Source organism: Lontra canadensis, unplaced genomic scaffold (genome assembly GCF_010015895.1).
Source record: "Lontra canadensis isolate GAN:19392208 unplaced genomic scaffold, GSC_riverotter_1.0 scaffold115, whole genome shotgun sequence".
NCBI lineage: Eukaryota > Metazoa > Chordata > Mammalia > Carnivora > Mustelidae > Lontra > Lontra canadensis.
The window spans coordinates 3630038-3656503 of record NW_022631109.1 but is presented as its reverse complement, the minus strand read 5'-3'; the positions used below and the strand labels follow the sequence as shown (position 1 = coordinate 3656503).

The window sequence follows — 26466 nt, the reverse complement described above, 5'->3', positions numbered from 1 at the left end:
GAAGAAAAAAGTTTCAAGGACAGGGGAGTTGTGCATAGATCCAAACACAGCAAAGCGGTTAAGAAGGATGAGTACTACAAAGTCATTCATTTTAGCAATTATGCATTGACTGATAATGTCAAGAACTGTTCAGTACAGCATAGCTCAAAATGTGGTCATGGAATGGACCTTTAGGAGAGGGCCTGGTCCGTATGCCTATTATTCCAAATCTTTAAATATTACTAGGTTAGTGTAAATATAAGTTATCTTGCTTTTTTTCAATGGCTTGCTGAGTAGACTACTGATATTAAGAAGAAAGACTCGTATATAAATGAATCAAATTTGTCCTAGCAAAATAAGATATGGAGGTGAAAGAGAAAAAAAAAGAAGTGTGAAGAGCTTTTTCACATGCTAGCCTGTCTTCTACCTCACACCTGAGGGTCACCCTTGTGATTCTACAAATATAATGAGTGGCTATTAAAAGAAGGAAACTATTTAGAGTAAAGAAAAGCCTAAACTCAAAGCTTGAGAGTTGATTTTACCCCAGAAGCACAGCTCAGGTCAAATCAACTTACTTTCAAGTCTAAGGGCATCTGAGTCCCTCCCTGAATTCTCAACAGAGAGTACAGGCTCCTCCTCTGTTCCTGTCTCAGAGGGCTCTTCTTCGGCAGCATCCAGTGACTGTGAGTTGTCAAAATATTTCTGTTTGTCATGGCTGTTGTCCAGGGTTTTCTCATGACAATTACCTCAAGGACAAGAGACACAGAGACAGCATATTAGAAACATCTCTCTTAGGTAGTCCCAAGGCTCAAGGTCTTCAAGCAGCAGGAAGAGCAAAAAGATGATGGTGTCAGTTTTTCTCCCGCAGGACATACAAAAATCAGTGAGCTGGAGCACCACGAGCCAGATCTTTATTGTGACTCAAGATTTTGCACTGAGGTTCAAGTTTCATCTGCTAGACCAGCATAAGAACCAAGTTTTGGGGGGAAAAATTATGACAACAAAGATCAATTCCCAAGATCTCACTGCATTTACAATGAATGACTGTGAAATATTTCTCTGAAAGTCAGAAACATCACAAAAAAGTAAGTTTCCTTCTGTTTGTCTTTCAAGGGCGAGAAATGACCAATTAGTACCTGAATAAGTCTGGAGATGGATGAACTATAGCAGAGAAATATAATATCCATTCTCGAATCACAAAATACAATACCCATTCTCGAGGCCTCAAAATGAAAGATACATCAAAAGGCAAAGGATTATAAATTAAAAACCAAGGACTTAAAGAGGGATGGTGGTGGTCGAGAATCCATGTTTTAGACCGCAACATCACAAAGATGTGCATTATTCTTTTGGAAAACGAATTCTGCTCATGTAAAGATTTACTTTAGTGTAAAATGTCACATCTGGAATGTAATTGTTGCATTTTCTGTTACTTTCTGCTATGCACAGGGAGCCTGACCTCTTACTACAGTTTTGCCATTGAGTTGAAGAGCCTTGACCCTCTTAGGGATTGTGTGTTCATGTGGATAAAGAGCCACTACCCTGCTCCACCTGATGGCCATTCTCTGGGTGGGGTAATGTGTTACTAGGTTGGTGTGTCTGATGTGGCAGTGATCTGCCAGCTGAGCAGGACTCCTCTTCCATTTGATGTGCGCTGTCACGAACGATGTATGTACAGTGGAAGCCTACACATCTCTCCTCTCATCGGACAATTCTTCCAGTAAGAGTATCTAAGTAACTTCCCTCCTTTACCAGAACCTTCAAACATGCTCTACAGGTTCATTTTAAATAAAAAATTGTCCCAAAGAGAGGTATGTAGCCAATTAAGCTCTCTCTGCAGCAATGGAAGTACAAGAAGTCTCTTTCTGGATTTGAAGATTCCCTTTTAGATTTCATAATTGAGGAAAGCACTTCTCATGTCATTTCTGTTATTGTGCCAGGAAAACATAATGGACTCAAAACCTTTCCCAACTTATGGAGTTTGCAGTAAGGGAACTGCACGCTTAAGGAGTCACTTTGATTTTCCAGTTCTACACTCACACATCTGAGGCTACCATATTTAATAAGGTTACATCAGAAACGGATTTTTTTTTTGTTTCAGAGGGGCTTTAGCTCTTAAGAAGCTCACAAGCAACTTGGGAAGACAGTAAATACAAGACAACAAACAATAATGAGGTAGCACACTGTGCCAACTAGGTGCTTCAGAGACTAAGCTTTGAGCAGGTAAACCCTAATTTTGAGGAAAAGGTAGTATAGGACTTAAAAACAGGGAATTACAAGGAAGGGAGGCAGGATCTCCTGAGTGCTTTTGGTATTTTTTCTTCTACTTACCCCTCAAAAATGCCTTGTGAAATAACTGATTTTCATTATACAGATAAGGAAACTGAGTCTCAGTGAAATCAAGTAACTTGCCTAAGGTGAAGCAATAAGTGGTAGATCTGAGATTTCAATCAGTTCTATCCTACTAGAAGGCCTCTTGGCTTTCCAACAGTCAATGCCACCTCTTTAGAAGAAATGAGAAGGTGGCACCATACGCAGGAAGGAATTATGTGTTGAGCAAAGCAACAGGCGCAGGAGTTCTCGTTTGTGTTTGGGAAACGATGAGAACCAGTTTGAGAGATGGAAGGTTGTGTGGTGGGCTGTGTGTGCGCGCCCATCAAAGGTTGACAGGAAAGATGCCATGATCAATGACAGTCATTCTTTCTTCAAATCCCTCTGTGAGAGAACAGAAGTAGAGGATCAGTTTCTGCTTCTGTCTTTACCATCGAGTATGTGCAGGTAAATATGGGGAAGCTAAGCATAAGAGCATTAAAATAAAGTAGTGAAAACAAACAATTGTACACACCCAACTAACTAAAATCAACTATGAAGAACATCACAATTCCTAGTGACAACTCTTAACTGGGATATAAATAAGCATGATGATTAAAGACACATAGAAAATAATGATGACAATGATGTTGATGATTTTCAAACATACATTATTCCTAGTGACTGTTCTCTGCTTTCAGCTTTGGTGAGTTTGCCTCTAAAGCATTCTGCACCTGGACACAGGCTGAGAGAAACAATGTTACAAAAGCAAAGGACAAACCTTTAACACTGGGACCCATAAAATTCTGTGTTTTCTGTAATTGACTTCCTCCTCCAACCTCTGCCTCTCTGATTTTTCTCTCCCACTCTCCTCCCATTATGAAAATTTAATTGGTTTCATCTTTTTAAATGTCTGCAATATTTAAAAATGCCTCATAGGTAATTTATAAGATATGATGTGCGTAAGATCCTGAAGCTAAAATTAGTCCTGCATGACCTCAAACCCAGACGCATTCTTGAAGGAAGCCTTGTGCATTCTAAGAATGTCTTGTCCTCCAACTCAGGAAATTGGGGCCAACATCTCCGAGAGGGAGGGCAGAAGAGGGGATTAGGGAGAATTGGGAATAAAAAGGAATAAGAAGTTTATGTTATAGTATTTGTTCCAAGTAGGCAGAACCAAAATGATCAGGTAAAAGCTATATGCTTTAAGGATTCACTTTTTCAAGTTAGAACTGTTAATATTAATTTCCTTAGGCTGACAGTTAAAGACAGACTGGTTCAGTGTTCTGTTGTGATTTACATAATTATCTAGGCTAATAATAAAAAGCCAAATTGCCTATTTTTAAAATTGCTCCTTCCGGTTGTCTGAAGGAGAACTGAAACACTTCAGAAAGAAGTAAAGTTTCTATTCTTTGGGCTGCAGTATAGCTCTACTCTAGCTCAAAGGGGAACTAAACAAAGTTGCCTATATGGAAAAATTGTCACTTGTCTTCCCAGCAGAGGTGGAGATGATGTCCTCATTAAAGAAACACAGGAAAATGTTGGCGAAAGAAAAATGGAAAGATACCTAAAAAGTAACAAGTCATCTTCCATGCATATGACTATTATTTTTTGCTGATGCAGAAATGAGATTTTGTGTCTTAGACTAACCTTGTGAGGTAGGATTTCTTTCTTTCTTTTTTTCTAAGGAACTACATGATTTAAATGAAATGCTTTGGATAACAAGGTCCCAAGTGAAAAAGGAAGCACTTTTCTGTGCTTTACTGCTGTGCTATATACTTGCTTGCAAAGCATTTAGCATCTAATTCAAATCCTGACAGTTCAGTTTTTCTTGGAAGTAGGCAACTACACAGCAATACCAACTAAGCATAAAACTCCAGGTAGGGTATTTCTGATTCTGGAATAGCTATGCGATCTTAGACATATCAACATCCTTTTCTGTGGCTAGAGTATCATCTGCATAAACTGAATTATTAATAGTAACCTATCCTACAAGGATGTTCTGGAAAACAACTAAATATTTAATATATCGTGTCAAAGCATTAAGTCTCCTAAGGCAAAAGGCACAGTTTATCGTGTGGCTAAACAGGTTTTCAGAGTAAACTAAGTTCTCAGGAACACCTATCATTACTAAGGCTGAGGAAATCTTCTATCTTCTCATAATTCTGTTTACAGAGGGCCCAGAAGAATACTTATTTTCTAGAATTGGGTAACCACTTACTCTTTAAAAAACATGCTTACCTTCTCAATCTTTTAAGTTGGCAAGCCATTCCTGGCTGGGTACTTTTAGGATCCTTTAGGATTAGTTATAACAAAGAAATGCCACAAATAAATTGAGAGGAATCAGCTTTGAAAGAGCCACATAACTAGAGCTAGTCAAGAAGAACTAATAAAGGCTCATGTTCTGTTAGCCTAGAGCATCGTGGCTAAGAGCTCAGATGAGCCAGCCTAAACGAGTTCCAATCCTGTTTCTACTACTTTCGAGCTGCACACAGCAGGGCAAGTTACTTTTACTCTTTTTGTGCATCAGTTTCTTCATCTGCAAACGGAGCTTCATGGTAATGCCCACCTCACAGAGTTGCTAAGATTCAATTTAAGAAGTGAGACCATGGCCTAGCACATGGTGAGCTATTACTGTTGTCTCTCTGAAAAGGTGCAAAGGAATAAATTATCCCAACGTCATCTCTTCCACCAAGGCCTTCCAGCTATAGCCCAACTCAATCTCTGTATGAGCCACTGGCTCTAGAAGTCATCAGGGGATCTGCCTCATTTCAGTGCCAATGTATGTGTGCGCGTGGGTGTGTGTGTAAGAGATGATGAAGGCAGCACAGAGTTCACTTCTACTGGGCTTTTAGAAGAAAACAGCAACTAATTCAGATTCAACTGCTTGGCATATCTGAATCCTAAAATACTTAGCACATTTAGAAATTTGCCTCAGTCTGCTCTATGTTCTCTGAATTCATAGCCTTACAATATGAAAAGAGACCACAGATCTGCTGTTCAGTTAAATCAACACTTACCTCTCTGCACCCCACAATGTGTGTTATATTGTGACATATTAAAGGTTGGCGCCAGTCTTCTTCCAAATTTTTCTTGCTTGAACATACTTTCCCCCATGCAACAAATAATGTAATACTCCTATGCTTCCTATTATATAATGACTTTTTTCTAAGGCATAAATAACAAACTGATTTATAATAGGAACTAGGATTTGAATTTGAATTTTATGTTGCTGAAGGCAAAGTAACAGATGTTAGAAAAATGGCCTTTCTGAACAGTGGAATATTCTAAAGATATCCTTACTATCCCTGTTCTAACCAGATTATATTATACTCTAAGGTCTCCTTTCTTATGCCTATAAGAAAAGTTACCTTACAGGAGGCATTCTGGTACATTCAACTAAACATAAGGTACCTGGGTAGAAAATGCCCGGGTTGTCCCCTTAATAGACATGAGTATTTTACAGTATTTATCTTTCTCCTTATCTTTCTACTCAACTCCACTCAAATTATGCAGCTATATAAAATCTTTTTTCTGTATATAGGTAATACCGTGAAAGTTTTATTATAATTTTAGATAACTCAAAGCTTCATGGTATTTCCCTAGTAAGATAATCTTTTAGAAAAGGTAGTAAAATAAATCACGAAGTGAACAGAAGTCTATCTTTCAGTTGCTCACCATGCTATGCAAAGTTACTTTAAAAATACTATCAGGAAATGTTAACTGTGGGAGTTAGGTGGGGCTTGGTACCATACAAAGTAATAAGCCTATCTGATGTAGAAAGAAACCTTTCTGGGAATAGGTATCTTTAAGATTTCCACTTCCAGAGGTTGTGACAGAGGTCCTGTAGACCTGGTTCCTAGAAGAGCATTCCACGGTATAATTCAAATCTGGTCTTAGCGGCAGCCTTTCTGTACACACTTGAGCCAATCAACTTACTTCTGTGTCTAGGTTCTTTATCTGAAATGAGAGCACTCCTGGGACACAGCACTAGTGAAACCACCAGGGGCCTCGGAGCTCCCTGGGTCTGGGTGAGACCTAGCTTGCTGATGACCACGCTGGAGACAATAGTGAGGCTGCCTCACCTCCTTTGCCCTGTGCTGCCCTCTACTTAAGAAAGACAAGAGAAATCATTTTGACAGAAGTACTGGCTCCTCAGACTTGTTCTCTTTCAGCAATTACTGCCAAAGGAAATTCTTTGCAGGAGGTTTAAAGTAATGGTTATGTACTGACTGACCTTAAAAGTGCAATGCCAGATAGAAAACAAACCATATTAAAGACCTGAGATTAGCAACCTCGGAATTATACAGGCATTCCCTCCTGGTGAGGTGAATGAGTCAGAAACGAGTTCAAAAAAGAAAAACTAAGGAAAGGCTGTGAACTCAAATACAAGTGTGTGTGTGTGTGTGTGTGTGTGTGTGTGTGTGGTGTATGTATGTGTGTGTGCGTTTTCCTTTTACTACACATTACAGGTCTGAAGTCTATGCTGGGGACCACTTGGGCCACATATAGGAGGGCAGTCTGCTTTGCCTAGGGATTCAAGCCTGCGCTGCTTTCTGTAGACTTAAATTCCCAACCTCCCTTTAGAGGAGAAAAATGAGAGCTGGGTGTAAATCTGGCCTGTCTTCCCATGTGGCCTTCTCTTAAGTGACTGTGGCATAGAGGGCAAAGGCAGCCAGTTGAGACACAGACACCATAACCTGTGGTCTGTGGAAATAACTCCAGTGATGGAATCCGAACTCTTGGCAGCTATGTTTTCTTTAGAAATGGGAAGAATCAGGTTCGATCACTAAAACAAGGGAATTTAAACATTCACCAAAAGTTTACTATGAAAGATTTTCCCATGCAGAGAGTACACTGAAGAAGAAAGCTAGTTAATTGCCACAGCTGCTAGTCGTCGTCGTCGTGATCTTAGTAGTAGTCTTAGTCACAGTATTTAAATCTCTGGGTTAGTTCAGCTGAGGCAAACTTGTTTCAAGCAAGTGTGCTGGGTTTCTAAACCCAACAGGTTTTCTCTGATTTACTGATCTACCCATAAATGATAGTTTTCCCGTGAGGGTCAACAAGGACACAGGTTTGTAACTTTCATCAAAAACAGTGCATACAGGGAGTGAGAATGCAGGCTCTAGGACATGTCAGCTCCCAGTGGACAAGAGAGACAGTATGATTTCTTTCGTCTTCTCCCTCCTATGGTGTGGGAGCCGCAGACTTTAAAAGAAGATCTGTATCTATATATGTATATTGAGTGGGGGTTTGGTGTAAAGCATTCTGGGTAAATGGTGGGTGGACAGAAGTTAATTACTCTTTATTACTAGGTATTCTCAGTAGTTCAAACTTGAAATATCACCAGCTACTTGTCATTTAAGTAAATTCTATGTGCTAATCAATAGGGGACGGGGCGCAGAATGTATGGTGGGCCAGAGTATGAAAACGAAAAAAGGACTGGTCCCTGCTCTCAATGAGCTGAAGAAGCCTTGTAGGAGAGTTGTGTCTCATACACAAATAACTATAATGGCAAGACACAGGAGCTTTAGGAGAGGATCAGGTAGAATGATTAGTTACAGATTACTTATAACTAAGGGCTTGGGTAAGGCATATGGCAGAGCTGGACCTTGAAGGATGGGTAAGATTAGGATCTTTGTAGAGGGGAAGGGCATGATGGAGGGTGAGGAGGAGGAGCTGCAGAAAACATGAGCAAACACATGAATCCAGGGAAGTGGGATGTGTGTAGTAAAGGAAACAGGCTATCCACAGTATTATCCTCCTATATTACGGTTACAATTTACATTGACTTTGCCAGAAGCAGAAAGATATTAAAGTATTTATGTGGTCAGTGAGCTTAAATCCAGCACATCTATTTGAGGCAACCACACATACTTGAGTCGATTTCACTCAATTCTTAATAGTCAGAATAAGCCTACAAATAGGTGGTAGGGGGAGGGGCTTAGATTTCCTAGCTACCCACAACCTTCAGGGTTTATCATGTGCCTCTTCCTTCTCCTGCTGCAAGTGAATGGTCACCTGCTGGTGTTGAGGAAAGGAAACTAGCAGAAAATCAACAGACCTTAACTCTGGTTCTCTTCCTCAAAATACAAATGGAGCCAGAGATAGAGCACAGTGGGGAAGGGACCTACCATCAGAAGCACTTACTTGTTGGGCATATCAGGATTGCCCATTTTCCTATTGCAAGGGTATTAGGCCAGGTCAAGCCTAATAAGATCTCAAAGGCTACTTGGTCTTTTTTTATTCCTCAGGGTAAGTGAATCATAAGGATGTCTTTAAATGAGAACTCAAGACCCTAGTTATTCTAGAATCGATAAGGACTTGAACCTAGTAATATCTCATAGGACTCATAGGTGAAAACCAAGAGCATTAGCAATTGTCCTTTTCATTGGTATGGGTAGTGAGTATATTTAAACCAAGGGTTTTTTGGTTTCGTTTTATTTAAAAGGCCACTTAAAGTCCCTCCACCACATAATATTTTAAGGAGGGCCTTGTGAATTTCAAGAAACAAAGTTCCTTAGTTGCCTGACGGCAGACACCACTTCGTGGGTATCAGATTAAGACAAGCACTTTGATTAGAGCATATCTAAGTATATATATATAACCAATGCACTAAATCAAGTAAAAAGCACGGAAAAATAAATGGTGCTATCACACTTTTTCCTTTTGCTTTATGTGACCAAATGCAAGTCACCTGGAGGCATTCACCTTGGTGGCCACTTTGCACATAATAACATGGTTTCTAAGACCTTACACTTTTCCAATTTTTAACATTTATGCTTTTTAGGCAGTGAAAGAGGTAGGGAATTGTTTAATTTTTTTGTTCATGTTAGGTTTTTCCCTAGCTATATTTCACACTGCCAAGGGAAACCTGGCTATGTTATTAGACGTGTGGCAGGAATAGGAACATCTGATCAACAAATGGTACACTATCAACTGCCACGGACCTCCAGCGCTTTTTCCTGAAATTTGATATGCTTGTAATTTTTTAAAAAATAATAATCACTTTGGATATGCGATCTGACTGGGTTGTTAACCTGTGCCTGATAGCTAAAAAGGTTTAAATTGCTTTGGGTTTGGCAAATTTCAAATGGCAAATACAGGCTTGATATTATAAAAAGCAATTAAATGAGAAGATAAATCCAAAGCTACGAAATTTAAATTTCTCCTGCATTTTCAAGATCATAACCAAATAAACCTTGCTAAGAAAAAGTTAAGAGATGGGATGCCTCGGTTGCTCAGTCGGTTAAGCATCTGCCTTCGGCTCGGGTCGTGATCCCGGGAGTCCTGGGATCAAGTCCTGCATCGGGCTCCCTGCTCAGCAGAGAGCCTGCTTCTCCTCCTGCCTGCTGCTCTCACTGCTTGTACCTCCCCTTCTCTCTCTCTCTGACAAATAAATAAAATATAAAAAAAAAAAGTTAAGAGATTACTGAAATTTTCTTGGTCAAAGAGCATGGTAGTTTAGTATGAAATACTATCTGACTACTAGTAATTACGACACTGGAAGAAAAAAGGCGGAAAAAAAATCAAAGCCAGCATTCCACATACACATATATATGCCAGAGAGCCTCAGTCATACGTATTTTAAAACTAACTAATATTCTTTTGTAGTGATTATCAGGTTTAACTGCTTTATTTCCATCAGGCCATGAAACTGAGTAGAAATCATTCAATGATTAAATTTGTAAAGGGGTTTAAAGACTTAGTGCTAATAGTGTTAAAAATTTCAAAGCTGGGAATTCACTTCAAATGGCTGGCTCACAGCGCACATAAAGAACTTACAGAGGCACAAATCACTTAAAAAAAAAAAAAAAAAGAGCTCATTCCACCAACGCAGAATGGACTTCCAGTGTGTCTGTATGTGTGTGTGCATACGCACGTGTGTGGGTGCACAAGTTCTGAATCAGAATAATCTTTTTGAAGGGGAAGAGTCGTGCAAATGCTTCCTATATTGGATAGCAAAATAGCTCTAAAAACATCACCAACAATGAATGGAAGCTGAAATTTAAAAAGAGAGACAGCAACCAATGAACTTGCCTAACTTACAGAATTAGGTGCCTTCAGTTCTTATCAGGAGACTGATCTACAACTGCAGTCACAAACCATATTAAAAGTACCTTGTTCAATCATTACTAAGGGCTAGATTAAACAGACCCCATCTTGCTCATCCTTACTATCTTCTCGTAGGTGTACAATCACTTTGTCCATAGTGATCTGAGTGTAGGAAATTACAGTGAGCTCCTGATGTACGATGGAGTCTACATTCAAAGAAAGATGTCCAAGTAGAACTTCCCAACCCTATCTGTAGGTAAGTGATCATAAAATAGGATTAAAGATGCCATCCAGTGGGTATCCTCAAACTATACAAAGAGCAGAAAGGAGGCAGAACTGTGTTCTAAACTTACTTTAGTACCCAAAAATATGGGACTCAAGATAGTAACCCTAATACTGGTTGAGTATACTGGTGGAGACCATTTGCACACCTCAAGTGTTAAGCTCATCAATTCAGAGATATTATAAATTTATTTTTAGATCAGTGAATAAAAGTATTCCATAACCGAGTAACAACCTCCACTGACGTCAAGCAGTGCTATGGAAACGTCTATACTGACGGCTCAGTTGCTACCCTCAGTCTCGGTCCTCCTGGAGCATCACAGACAAGGCAGTGCTGATTCAATTCCGACAGACCACTGGGAGCAGAGAAAATCACGTGCTCTGTGATATTACATGCTGAGGTCTGAACGCCCTCCTGATAAATGCCCCCTTTTTTCAGTCCCCTGGCCAAATTTTCTGTTTTATTTCAAACATAGTTACTTTTTCAATATTTCTAACAGGTGAATTTTAAAAATCTTCCTTATGTGTATCCTATTAATATGTTTCTAAAGAATATTTCTTGGTATCATTATCTACTTGCTTTAAAGTTATTTTAGTCACTGAGTGACAGGCTGAAACATGAGTTATAATTTAGAAACTATGGCAATAGCTCTAAAAGAGCTCATTTTAACACTTCTATTATCCTAAGCTTTATTCTTGTTGTTTTAGTGTAGCTATCTCCCCATTTTACAGAAAATACTTTTGATAAAATGAAGTCACCAATGACTTCTTAAACTGTTAAACCCAGGGTGTTCCACACTCTTCATCTGCCAACTACTGCCATGATTTTTCTATAGGTACTGGCACCACTGTTTATGTAATGTTTTTCTTTAAATGGATTCACTGTATAATCTTAGATCATGTTAAAATGAAAAATCAGTACCACTATTCATAAATCAGAGGTTTGATGTGCTATACATTTTTCCTAGTACCCATCAAAATAAACCATAAATACTAAAATTATTAAAAAAATTTTTTAATACTAAAACTATTTTGTTATTTATTTATTTATTTATCTATTTTGCAGCAAAGGCCATAGTCGCCAAACTGTGGAAAGAGCTAAAACTATTTTATTTTTTTTTAAAGATTTTATTTATTTATTTGACAGACAGAAATCACAAGTAGACAGAGAGGCAGAGAGAGAGAGAGGAGGAAGCAGGCTTCCCGCTGAGCAGAGAGCCCAATGCGGGGCTCGACCCCAGGACCCTGAGATCATGACCTGAGCTGAAGGCAGAGGCTTTAACCCACTGAGCCACCCAGGCACCCCCTGAAACTATTTTAAAATGTTAACCTAAATAAACCTGAAAGCTGGTGTGCCTCTAGTGGTATCTGTCTCATACTTGGGGAACTAACACAGAACAGACTAGTACTGATTTCTTTTTCCTTATCAAACCCTCTGTTCTTCTGATCTTGAGGACATAGCTCCCCCTTGACTTCCCAATACTCCTCTACTCCTTCACTGGCTCTGCTCCTTAAATGGCAGTATTTTCTAGGATTCCACCCTTGCCCTTTTCTTCTCACCTTTCACATTCTCTCTGAGGGAGCCAGAGGCTTCTCTAAAAGAACATGTCTATTGCGGAACTTATTCTCCAGCCTTACATCAATGCAGAAATTATTTCTTTTCCATATACTCTCTCTTAATTAATGACACTGACATTTATGCAGATACCAAAGTCTGAAACTTCTCTGGTCACTCTCATTCTGAGTCCACTGTTTTCAGCCTTTCCCGCCTCAACATTACCCACAACATCCTCTGCCTCTCTTCACCCTGATCTGACAACTGGCCTCTCATTTCACCGAGAAGCAATCAGAAGTCCACAAGTATACCTATATATTGTCCTGACTCCTATTTCACGACAAACCCTAACCTACGTTTGTGCCTCAGATGCCATCCCCACATCTATTCAAGAACTTTGCTTCCACAATTAGCTTCTCTCTTTTTTTGCATCCTTAATTTCTCCTTCTTTACTGGATCTCCTTCTTTAATTTCTCCTTCCTTATTGGATCAGTCCTATACAAACATACTGCAAAATGTTCTATGTTTAGAATAAAACCCAAACCAAATTTATCCTTAACCCCTCATTCCTTTCTAACTTCCATCTCATTTTCTTCTTCTCATTTTAGCAAAACTCCTTGAAAGAGTTGCTAGCCATCTCCAAAAACCCTCTTCACAACCCATTTCATACAAACTTTTAGAAGACTGCCAATGACCTCCATGTTCCTAAACTCAATGGCTTATTCTCTGTCCTCATCCAACTCACCTCTTAGGATGCATCCATGTGGTGCAACAATAATGATACAACAGACTACTTCTCAAAAACATTTTCTTCATTTCTGGGACAAAATACTTGCCTGACGTTCCTACTGTCTAGCTGGCTGTTCCTTTAGTGTTCTTTCTCTTCTCAACCTCCTAATGTTGACTGGAATATCCAGTAATTCACTGTTGACCTACTTTCCTTTTTATACTAACCACTGAGGTAACTTCATCCAAGCTCATGATTTAAAACACCATGCCTAAGCCCATGGCTCACGAATTTTCATCTCTAGCCTGGGGCTCTTCCCTGATGATCATGACACTCATATATCTAACTGCCTCCCTAACACTTGCACTGAAACATTTAATAAGCAAATCAATCTTAACATTTACAAAGCCAAACTTGTTTGTCTCCCTAAACCTGCTCCTTCCTCAGACTTTACTATCTCATTTAACAGCACCAATGGTGATTATAAATCTTACCAAATAGCACCAGCTGCTCAGGTCCCAAATTTAGGAGTTATCCATTACCTCTTTTTCCTTCGTTTCCAACATTCCCTCTGGTAGTGTCTTGTTGGTTCTGTTTTCAAATATGCAACCCAAATACAATGATGACTTTTCACCTTCTCCCCCTTCACCTGGCTGGTTCAAGCCAATACTATTTTTCACCTGTATTTTTGCAACAGCAACCTAATTGGTCTTCCTGCTTGTGCCCTTACCGTATCACAATCTATTTTCAATAGAGCTGCTAGAGGAAACCTGCTAATATGTAAATCAGACCATTTTTCTTATCTGCTCAAAACCTTCCAAATCATACATCTTTTTCTTGGAATAAAAGCCCAAATTATTAGAATGGTCTGCAAGGCAGTAAAAACACGGTTATATCCTCCTCCCATTCACCTCTGTTTTCATCTCTTGTAAGTCCACTGCAACCATACAGGCCTTCTTGCTATTCCTTGCAAAAGCCTTTGCAACAACTATTCTCTCTCATATGCTGTATGTCTGCGGGGCCTAAACGCTTACCTCCTTCAAGACTTTGCTCAAATATTACTTTCTCAGTGGGGCCTCTTTGAACAATCCAGTTTGAATCTCAGCTGACCTCCTGCTCTATTCTCTCCTTAGCACTATCTTCTAAAGGATGTTAGAAGAGTTTATTTTTTTATTATAATAAAATAAATTTATTATATCTATCATCTGCTACCTGTTTCTCTCCAGTAGAATGAAGCTCCATAAGACCTGGAATTTTTTTTCTGTTTGGTTTCCAGTTCCTAGAATAGTGCCTGGCAGACACTACTAGATGAATGAAAAACTAAGCAGTTTTTCACTCGGTTTCCTTTAGTTAAAAGAAAACATTCTGTTGCTTTAGAAGGTTGTATCCATATCAAATTTCACTTTTTCTTAAATACTGTTTGGCCAGGTTAACAATCGATAATAACTGGAGGAGAACTGTGGAAAGATCTTAGGCAGGGGCCAACAGGCTCATTCCTCAAAAGAAAAAATATTTCAAAAGTTCACATCAAAAACCAGAATGTATTTGAAAACTAAAACGAATAATTTTATATTTAATGTCTTTCAGAGGGTGAAGTGTAAAACCACTGGCTATCAGAATTTGACTTACTGTCCTAAGCTCTTATGAAAACCAAAGGTAAACACTTTGTTCATGAAAGCTAAATGCTGGGAATCCCAAAAGATTAAAAAAAAAAAAAAAAAAAAAAGCAAGTACAGCCGCCAGATCTGTGTATAATCCAAGGCTGTGTGGCAATCTAATGACGCAAAATTCAGGAGGGACAAAGGTGACAAGCTACACCAAAAGGGACTGTTTAAGATGTGCCTTTAGGGTTATGACTGCCCCCATAATCTAGTTCCGGTTCACACTTTATACAGGGAAGTAACTCTTTTCAGTGATGACATAAAAAGTCAGTGATTATACCACCTTCACAAAAAATGTCTCAAGAATGAATTATTTCAATCATAGCAGTGGAATAAGTTATTACTCATTGGGAGTAACAGAATTATGCACAGGAACCACAGTGGCCTTGGAAGGCAGAGGACTCAGATTTCAATCTCGGCTCTACCGCTGAGTGACACTTAACTTGAGTAACTCATAATCTTTGCTTCTAAACTCATCAAAAGGGGCCTTTACCTATTCCCCCTCTACCACATAGATACTTGTCAAAGGATAATTTCTAAACCAAATAATTATAGCCCTTTTTAGTAAAGAAACATGAAAATCTTAAAAACATAAGAGTTATATTCGGCTTTGTTGCAGGATATGCTTACATTTAAGGATTTTGAAATCTGTAGCATATTAAACCAAAGTTTTATTTCTTCTTATGGAAATAAATGGAGGGAAGCTAACTAGTAGCATATTAAAAATGCTGTAAAAACTGGAACTTTAAGACTTTATCTTGTTTTTTAAAGCAGACATCTTCATTAATTTTTATGAAGAATATCATAAAGCAAAGTCTTAATTGCAGGTAGCATATCCTGGGTAGTCCACAGGAGGGCAGCAAAATGCAAGATTTCTTTTTCTTCAAAATCTAAACTCCAGGTGAAATTGCTTTAAGCCACAAGTTATAAATCTACAGAAATTTAGGTTGAAGAACATAGACTAAAACTATAGGTAATAAACCAAATTATAAAAAGAGAGAGAAATTATCTCTTTTTATAATTTAAAAGGTAAGAGTAAAATTATTAGGTAAATAAAATTATTAGGTTAAAAATTTTTTTTTCTCTAGTGGTGAAAGCTTTCAAATACATATTATCGAAAAACCAGCATAAAATTCTAAGCATAGATAGATATTAAAGTCTGAGTCCTACTGTACAACATTCATCTGTCATTTCTTAAGGTCTGGGTCAGTTTTTGTTTTTGTTTTTTTAGGATTTTATTTATTTATTTGAGAGAGAGAGAGAATGAGGGAGAGAGAGAGAGAGAGCATGAGAAGGGAGAGGGTCAGAGGGAGAAGCAGACTCCCTGCCGAGCAGGAAGCCTGATGCGGGAATTGATCCGGGGACTCCAGGATCATGACCTAAGTCGAAGGCAGTCGCCCAACCAACTGAGACACCCACGCGCCCCTGGGTCAGTATTTTTAAGTGGGCATGTGTCTTAGTGAATTATGAAAAGACCAGAGAAATTCGGGTTAGATGCTTAATTATATTCAGCAAATACCAAAGCCATTGTCAGTGGCATACCTGTAAGCATCTCATGTAACTGATGTCTAATAAATATGACCGGACATTGCTCTTATGTTTCCTAACAAAAGAAAAATAATACTGGATGAAAAATACTGAAAATAAAGTAAAACCATACATATCAGAGACATAATAATAAAATAATCTAGACTGCTTAAAGAGTAGAAAAATATCTTTGCTAGATAGAACTTTTTGATTAGCAAATTAGTGAAGTTGAAGGAAAAAGTACTTAGAAAATATTTTGGAGTAAAATCCATTAAGTGTATTTTTCTGGACTTCTTGACAGATTCAATATTTAATCATTCTGCTTATATTGTTACTAAAATTTATTTTCCATTTTTGGTCCTTAGAGAAGATAATCATTACTTCATAAAGTTTCATTCTTTCTGACACCTATATTGTTTCCAGTTAAAAGAAAAGTCCTTTTTTAGTACTGGGCACTGAAAAGAACTTACTTATACTCGAAAGCACTGCAAGTTTACTAAACAGATTCCATTTTACTTTATAAAGGGCCAAGTATGTTGTTATTGAAGAATGGGTTTGTTAAAGTGGCACATTCAGTTCTACTTAAGATAAACTGTGAAATAACAAACCATTAAATGTGGTAAAATGCATGTATTTCAAAACTGCCACAATAAATGTTTAATCAAAACTGAAAGTGCTAGCCTCTCTTTTAATAGTTAGCTCAAGAGTAGACAATTTAAAAATCAATCTATTAAAGCTTTCCTTCCCAGCATCGTTGAAACTGGGGTGCTGGGGCGCCTGGGTGGCTCAGTGGGTTAAGCCACTGCCTTCGGCTCAGGTCATGATCTCAGAGTCCTGGGATCGAGCCCCGCATGGGGCTCTCTGCTTAGCAGGGAGCCTGCTTCCTCCTCTCTCTGCCTGCCTCTCTGCCTGCTTGTGATCTCTCTGTCAAATAAATAAATAAAATCTTTAAAAAAAAAAAAAAAGAAACTAGGGTGCTGATATAAAACTACCTATAAAAGAGAAGAATTTATTAAAAGCTATTCAAAGGAGAGAGAAAGAGATGATGTCAAGTACTTTCTATATAAGAACATACACCTAACACATGGTAGTCAACAGAAGTTTAGAAAAACTGTCAGATAAATAATTATGCATTGACACAGTTTTTGGCTATAAAGCCTTTACAAGTGGAAACATTTTGTAAGCACAGTGATTGTGTATTTTTAAGTTGAACGAAGTACCTGTGCAAACATTCCAAGAAGCATACACTGAAAATCTGTGTGAAAAATTCCATGATTACATATGAAAAGCAAAAAAATACTTGCTCAAGTTAACAGACTGCCTATGCCTACAATTTTAGCATTAAGTTCATATCATCCAAGAGATTATACTATGTTATAGCGGCTGTAAAAACAGTTACTAACATGGAACAATAATTTGTTAAAGACTAACAATAATGGTCAGAAAATTATTAAAGAAATGTTTTCTAAGAGTAATTAGTTATTTTTGAGCTTGAAGAAAAGCATATCTGTAAAGCTTTTAAATAGCTTTTTTTTAAATGGTAGCTTTTCTTTTTTTTTTTTTTTAAGATTTTATTTATTTATTTGATAGAGATCACAAGCAGGCAGAGAAAAAGCCAGAGAGAGAGGGAGAAGCAGACTCCCTGCTGAGCAGAGAGCCTGATGTGGGGCTCGATCCTAGGACCCTGGGATCATGACCCGAGCCGAAGGCAGAGGCTTTAACCCACTGAGACACCCAGGCGCCCCTTAAATGGTAGCTTTTCAAACAGACTTTCATAAAGTAATGACTTAGGTTGGGATGGTGAGGGTAAGGGCAGCTGAAATTCTCTAATAAAAATCAACATGAATTCCTTGATTACTATATGGAAAAAGAATCATAAGCCTTGTTGATATCTTGAAAACTTCATACTGTCACAATAAAAACTTCAGAAAGATAATGTCTCAGACAAGTAGGATAACTTATGAAGTTATTTCAATATTTAAAAATTATTTCAATATTGCAAAAGTGAAAAAGCAAAAGGCAGACAATCATCTGAAGGTACAGAAATGCTAACCACTATTCACAGGGTTTTCTCTTTTTTGTCCTCAACCATTTAGTAAAGCTCAGAGATAAAGGAGATTAAACTGGGTTTTCAAATACAAGAAGTTCAAGTTCAAGGAGATACTTGTTGCTTTGAAGTTTCAGCTTTTCAAAGCTGGAACTCAGCAAAGTAAATGCAAATGTACAGGATTCCTGTGGAAACAGTAATGTAAAAACACTGTCAAAGAGAAAAATCAATACAGAAATGAACTCAGTATGTCGATGAAGTTGTCAACTTAGAAAATGCTATAGCATACATTTCCATCAGGCGGTATCAGTAGTTAGCAGATGGTGGATTCTCTTCTAAAGTAATTAATCGCAACATAAAAGGGGCTAAATTAAAAAAATTTGTTCCAGAGCTCTCTCTGAAACAACTAAAAAAATATTCCCTCTTCCCAAGTCAAATTACTTTCTTTTATTGTCTTAGATCAAGTAATAATATCTGTGGGATACCTGGACAACTAAATATTAAGATACTACAACTTCGTAGATTGGTTTCAGGTTATTAGTTTCCTGGGCTAGTTGAAATTGTGCTCTGGGGAAGAAGTTTGAGACAACTGAATTCCTTCTCTTGACGTGACTGACATAAAATAATAATAAATTTCAAGAAACTGAAATCCTAAGCAAAAGCATGTAAAGTAATATTAGCAAAAAGGCTTTTTAGAAGAGGGCCACTATATATATACACAAAACTTTTCTTTCCAATAACAAAGACATCAAGAGGGGCGAAGGAGATGAAAGCAGGTAAAAAAATATGAGAGACTATTAATAAAAGCAGCTCATTGAAAAAAGTGAAATTCTGTTTACAAGGCTATTGTTAGGTAATCTAGGGAATTTAAGAGACCACAACATATTTTCTGGAATTAAATACGAAGATAAAGATCCATAACTCGCACCTTTAAGGTGGAACTATTTTGTACTTATTATGAATTTCTAATGGCTTACTTTTACCCAATACCTATCATGTGATAAGGATCTTACTTAATCCTACCAACAGGTCTATGGCATAGATTTTCCCTTTCATTTTATAGATGAGGATGGAAGCTACTTTACGGGGATCAGAAACACCGTAACGGCAGAGCTAAGGCTCAGACATGAGTCTGCAGGACTCTGTTGCATCGCTCAGCTATGCACTGTTGCGTTGCTGACACACTTAGGCCTTCCGCACTCATGCAAGCAACTCCAGATTGTGCTTAGTTCTTATCCACAACTGAGCAATGGAGTTTTGCTGCTACTAGATTTTTAGTTTCTCCACTAAAAAATTGGGCTCTGATACTTAAAAATGTACACTACTTACTGTCTATCATTTCAATAAGATCCCAAGGCAGTCTAGCACAGTGAATGGAAAACCATTTGCAGGATGTATATTTTCCTTCAGTGAAGCAGATGGACTGATAATGCTCTGCTCGAATATTACAATCTGATCTGAGCATTAACAAAGCACCCATGGTGTGTTCTACAACAGCAAGGTCCTGAGGGTCCACATAGACGTAAACCTCACCTCTCCTAGCTCAAGCCAAAGGTTTTTTATTCTTATAGTGAAAATTAAACAAATAAATAAACATAATGGAATCCTTAAGGAGTTCTAACTGATGAATTTACAAGAGTTCAGATAGCTATTGACTCAACAAATAATTTTTTACCCAGATGAATACACTTCTGCACAGGTGTGTATGTGTGTGTGTGTGTGTGTGTATGTGTATGTATATGTATGTGTGTATATATATACTGGTGGCTGTTGGAGAAAGTGGAAGTATGCAAGACGATACCCCTCAGTGTCAGGGGACTACTTTAAAGTGCAGTCAAGATCTGGATCATCTTCACTGAAAAGCAAGGGGGTATATTTCAGTGAATAAGGATCAGATCTTTAAATCTTATTGCAGGTTGTCTATATGGATGGATATATATATGAATATATATATATATATATATATATACACATATGAAATATATCCTTTATCATGAATATCAGTCATTAAGAAACATCATAGATTCTGGGGAGAGAAAAAACTCTCACATCTATCAATCTCAGTTGAATACACTTTAGTCAGCCTTTTTCAACGGGTTCCAGGACAGAATTAGACACAATACCCTAAGGCATATATATGTAAGTAATGAATTAATTTCCTTCTGATGTATGTAGAATTATACTAGTGATGTAAAATCCCTGGGAAAAACAGAGAAAATCATTTTCTGTGTTCTGCTGATCAGAACAGGAACCCTGGTTGAGCTCATTATTTTGTCAGCATTTAACAGCTTCTTACCACTGCAAACAGAAGAGGTGATGTTGTACAGAAAAGGATAAAACTGCATACAGCGTATCAACTTCAGGCTGTTTTCACATTCTGGGCATTTGGTCGTTAATTTCAAAGCCTGTCTAAAGGCCTCAAGTGCCCCACTGATATTCTTCAGAGCAAGGTAAGCATTTCCCAGGCTCAAAAAGGTCAGGGGCTGAAAAAAAAATTAGAAAAATGTTAGTGAATTAATATTTCCTGAGAGTTACAAAACTTTTGAAGTATACGTCTTTTGGCTTCTTTTAGGTTATCTCATAATAGTTAATGGTTAACTGTCCATTTTATTTAAATCAGCCAATTCCACAATTTTACCCTTTTACTAAAATAAAAAATAAAGTGTAATATACACTAAAGTATATAGATCAGTGAATTTTTATATGTGTATATATCCCTGTAACAACCTCTCATCTCAAGATATAAAACGTTTAGAATGTTTCTAAGACTCCAAAGGATTCCCTTGGGCAACCCAACCCAAATCCCAGATGCAACCAGTGTTGTTACGTTCTAGCACCATAAATTAGCTCTGCCTGTCCTGAAACCTCATATACATGCAATCAAACAGCATGTTCCCTTCCATGTATATATAATCTGTATGCTTTTGTAGATTCTTTTACTCAATACAATATCTAAGGTTTACAAAACTGAATGCTTTTTGTGTATAGTAGTTTATTATTATTTTTTTTAATTGATGTGTAATGTCTACCATGTGAATACATAGTTTGTTTGTTCATTCTCCTACTTATAAGCATTTGGACTGTTTCCAGTTTGGGGCTATGACAAATAAAGCTACTATGAACATTCTTGCAACTACCTTTTGATAGACATATTTGCTCATTTTCCTTGGATATATACTCAGCAGGGGGTCTTAGGGCAGGCATATATTTAGTTTTATAAGATACAACCAGGTTTTTTTTTTAAGATTTTTATTTATTTATTTGAGACAGAGAGGATGAATGGGGGTAGGTGCAAGGGGGAGGGAGAGGGACAAAAAGACTCTGAACTGAGTGTGGGCTCTGAGGTGAGGCTCAATTCCACAACCCCGAGATCACAACCTGAGCCAAAACCAAGAGTTGGGTGCTTAACTGACTGTGCCACCGAGGCGTCCCACAACCAAGGAGTTTTCTAACTCCTGGGATGTACAAATTTACACTCTTACCAGGAAGTATGAGAATCTATTAGTACTATCAGTCCTTTAAATTTAGCTGTTTTAGAGAAATAACGAAGTAGCATCTCAGTGTGGTTTCAGTTTGTATTTCCTTGGTTAGTACTGGTGAATATTTTGTCATGTGCTTATGGCCATTTGGATATCCTCATTTCTGAAGTGCCTTTTGTTTTCCCCATTAAAAAAAGAAAACAACCACAGGTTGTCTTTTCCTTACTGATTTGAAGGAACTCTTTATATATGTACCGGATATGGGTCCTTTGTTGGAAATATTTATCGCAAATATCTTCTCCCAGTCTGGGGTTTGCCTTTTATTATTTTATTAGTATCTCTGATAAAAAGACATTCTTACTTTTGATGAAGTTCTGTTTATAGATATATACATGAATATGTATATGTAAAATATATATTTATACAAATATGTATTTTACAGTTAGAGCTTTTTTAAATGTTTGCCTACTATAACATCATGAAGACTGTCCCTTATTTTTTCATCAAGCTTTATTATTTCATGTTTCACATTCTGGTACATGATCCACCTCAACTTAATTCTGTGTATGAAGTGAGGGAGGAGTCAAGGTTCATTTCTTTTTCCACAGGGATATCCAAGTATTCCAGCATTACTTACTGAAGAACCACCAGGTGTCCCCATTGCCCTGAACTACTGGTATACCTTTGTCATAAATCAAGTAACCATATATACGGGGGGTACTTCTAATTTTTCTCTTATGTTTTATTGATATGTTTGAGTATCCTTGTGCCAATACCATACTGACCTAATTATAGCAAGTCCTGAAATATAGTAATAGAAGCCTTCCCACTGTTTTTTTCTTCCCCTCACCTGCAAATTTTCTGGCTACTCTAGATCCATTTCTGTGTAGATTTTAGAATCAATTTATCCATTTACACACACATATACATGCAATCACTGGGAGTTCAGGATTAAATCTATAAATCAATTCTGGAGAGAACTTACATCTTAACAATATTGAAACCCTCCAATGCATGAGTAAAATGTCTCTTCACCTATTTAGGTCTACTTTGTCTTAGCAATATTTTGCAATCCAGTATAGAACTCTTATATATCTTCCTTTAAATTTATTTCTAGATATCTTGTTCGTTATTATAAATAGTTTTTGTATTCTATTTTCCAACTGTTTGTTGAGACTGTTTTTATAAGCAGCCCTACATATGCAGTTTAGGTCCTTTTAGTTGAAATACACCTATGCTTGTTAATTTGTATTTGCTTGTGTACAAACCATTTTTTCTACACTTATTTTATCATTAAAAATATTTTAAAGGATCTAAGAACGTTTTATTTTTCAAACTGTACAGTATATCCCTATGAAAAGCAATACCTATGATTTATGCAACTACTTGCTTTTTTTTTTTCCCCCCTTCTAACTACTTGCTTTTGATTCAGGCTGTTATTTATTTATTTATTTTTTTTAAGATTTTATTGATTTATTTGACACAGAGAGAGAGAGAGACAGCAAGAGAGGGAATACAAGAAGGGGAAGTTGGAGAGGGAGAAGCAGGCTTCCTGCTGAGCAGGGAGCCTGATGCAGGGCTCGATGCCAGGACCCTGGGATCATGACCTGAGCCGAAGGCAGATGCTTAACAACTGGGCCACACAGGCGCCCCTGATTCAGGCTGTTAGGTCATCCACAATATCTCACTATAACCAAGCCAAGGTGTACAAAACATTCCATATCACAGAGGCATAATCTAAGTAGCTCTCAGATTACATTTAAAATCTTACTTTGTGGTTCATACCCAGATGCAATTAAATCCCATATTTGGATTTCAAAGTGTCTTTATATTTTCACATAAGGAAACAAAACATTTATTCCTATGACCAGAATGATGGTTGTGCAAATATCTTATATTGAGATAAACTCATTAGTATTTTGGGAAAAAAATGAATTTTCATCAGTGCATCCGGAAAATAACTGAGTTTTTACTACTGTTTTATGGAACAGAATGCCGTTTTAAATACTGGAGGAAGGGAAAGACCTACTGAGAAGTCAATATTTTAAAGGATTTCAAAGGAGACGAGGCAAGCTATGAAGAGTCTTGGTGGAGTGAAGTATCCAAAGAGAGAAAATAGAAGGTTCAAAGAGGCTGAGGTGGGAGGTGGGTGCTTAACTGAGCATACCTAGTATGTTCAAGGAAATGCAGAGGTAAGTGAGGCTAGAACAGAATGAGCAAAGGGATGATTTCATGGGGATGAAGTCACCAAAGTAACAAAGTCATGTAAGCCCTTCTACACTATTATAAATTCTTGTCTTTTATTATGAGTTACGTGGAGAACCATTGCGGAGATTTGAACAAATGACAACATATGACCTTTCACAAGGATCTTACTGATTGCTATGAATAGACTACAGGGGGACAAATGCCAAAAGCAGAGAAGTTAGGCCGGAGACTAATGAAATAATTCAGAAAACATAATGGTATATTGGATCAGAAAGCAGTGGAGATAAACTGCAATTCTGGGTATATTTTGAAAATATCAGCAAGGTAAGTTAATACACTGAATTTACCCTGAGGGAGGAAAAAAGGTGTGAAGGACGGCTCCAAGTTTTTATCCTAAACTACTAGCTATACTGTTTCCTGAAATGGGAAAGACAGAGAAGAAAAGACTGGAACAATGTAAAGGAGCTTAGTTTTGGCCTTTAGTTCTAAAGTGTGTTTTAGACATCCACGTGGAGACGGTCAAGTAAGCTGCTGGATAAAGGATCTGCGGTTCAGAGCAAACCTGACAGGTGACTCAAGAGGGAAATGACAGGGTTCTCAAGATGTGGTGCTGGAACAACCAGATGTCTATGTGATATGAACTTTGATGAATCTCCACTTTGTATTACAAAAAAAATTTAACTTGAAATGGTTCACAAACCTAAATGTAAAACCTAAAACTTCAAATGGTCTCAAAGGCAACATAGGAAAATATTTTACCGTATTTGAGTCAGTTATTTAAAGACAAGTAATAGACAGCAAAGACAAAATAGAACTAATTGCTTTCAAATTTCTTGTGATACCTTAAATCGAACAATAAAAATCAAAAGAGAAAAGATGGGCAAGTTGAAGGGTATTTTTAAAAGAGAAGAAAAAAGCAGGGCACCTGGGTGGCTCAGTGGGTTAAAGCCTCTGCCTTTGGCTCAGGTCATGATCCCAGGGTCCTGGGATCGAGCCCCACAGTGGGCTCTCTGCGCAGCGGGGAGCCGGCTCCCTCCCCTCACCTATTTGTGATCTCTGTATGTCAAATAAATAAATAAAATCTTTAAAAAAGAGAGAGAGAAGACAAAAAAAAAAAAAAAGAGAAAAAATTTTTCATGTATGATGGAGTTAAAGATTTTGTATAAAGAGTTTGTATAAAATAAAAAAAATCTAAATTCGAACAAAATGGGCAAAGTGCATACAAAAACTTTTATTTTAAAAATACGATTAAAGGGATGCGTGGCTGGCTCAGTCTGTGGAGCATGCGGCTCTATCTCAGGATTATAGGTTCAAGCCCCACCTTCAGTGTAGAGATTACTTAAAAAAATAATAAATAAAATCTTCAGAAAAAATTAAAATAAGAAAATAAAAACGCAATTAAAGGATAAAGAAATTTATGTTACAACGTAAGAGAGATATTTTTTAAAGTACACTTGTTTTACAAATGTTAAGTCAGTTGTGGCATGGCCAAAGGGTGTGAGTGCTGTGGCCAATCTCCCGGAGTTCAAATAAATCCAACTTTGAGACTTCTGGTAAATCCCTTTGCCCGTTTCTTTATCAAATGGGCAAATTCTATCTCGCAGGGTTATTGTGAGGATTAAATGAGTCAACACATGTAAAGGGATCAGTATGGTGCCTGGCTTTAGTAAACAATAACAAAAGTTAGCAATTAGTTCAATTGCCAAATTCTGGGGAAGCTACAGATGAAATGAATATTTTCCGACCTTGATGATGGCAATGTAATTGGCCCAAATCTTTTGGTAGAGGTTTGGCATTTTGTATCAAAGCCATCAAAATACTCATTGACTTAGTAATCCCACTGCTAGGCATCTTTCCTAAGAAAATTACGTGGAATGCAGAAAAAACCTTATGCAGAAAACCATTATTGGTAATAGGTAGGCACTGTCAGCAACCTAAACATTCAACAACTGAGGAGTACGCTGTGATATACAAATTCAAAAGCAGCCATTAATGATGGCTACTAAAAACTATGTGGTAATAAAACTTATTTATATAGTAACTTTTGAAGATCGCCAGTGCAACAGTGTTGCAACACTATGAAATATTTGAATAGAAGAAAAACTTACAGGACTTTCCAAATGTTGATAGTTGAGGGAAGGGTGCTTGCTGACTAAGGTGCATTTTTGTGGTATATATTCTGATCCACTGATTTCTCTTTTGACTATTACTGTAGCACCACAGTATTTAACAACTGAAATTTTAGTGTAATTTTCAAATATAGAAAGGCAGTTAATCTCTAAAGGAGCTCTTTTTTCTTCAGAGGAATACTGCCTCATTGCCTTTGCTGGTGACAACAGAAAGTGAAATAAGTATCAGGGGAACACAGCTGAGGTGAGCCTTTGGGGGCCCGATCATCACATCCCATATATAGCATCTGTTCCCACTGTACCTGCACCCGCCCCCCAGCTTTTGGCCCACAAAAAAACATTTGGTAAATATCTGATATACTTTTTTGGCACCAGGCCTGTTGTACAGTATAGCAACTGTAAACTTTGGCTTAAATCTACTTGGAATTTGTGTATTTCAAGGGAAATTCTCAACAGGCAGTATTTTCTTCTCATACTTAAAAAATTAGTTCTGAAATGTCACAAACA

At 37.5% G+C, this 26466-nt stretch overlaps 1 protein-coding gene across 2 annotated transcripts in view; it reads right to left on the bottom strand.

Annotated features, from left to right (window-relative positions):
• TTC17 (tetratricopeptide repeat domain 17) overlaps nt 1-26466 on the bottom strand; it is a 121969-nt gene that overhangs the window by 44567 nt on the left and 50936 nt on the right. The window contains exons 16-17 of one of the 2 annotated variants that reach the window (XM_032840653.1): nt 20440-20626; nt 555-725 (exon numbers count right to left, since the gene is read on the bottom strand). In XM_032840653.1, coding sequence (XP_032696544.1) covers nt 555-725; nt 20440-20626 — 358 coding nt within the window. The remainder of the gene's footprint in view (nt 1-554; nt 726-20439; nt 20627-26466) is intronic. The other variant, XM_032840654.1, reaches the window with a different exon arrangement.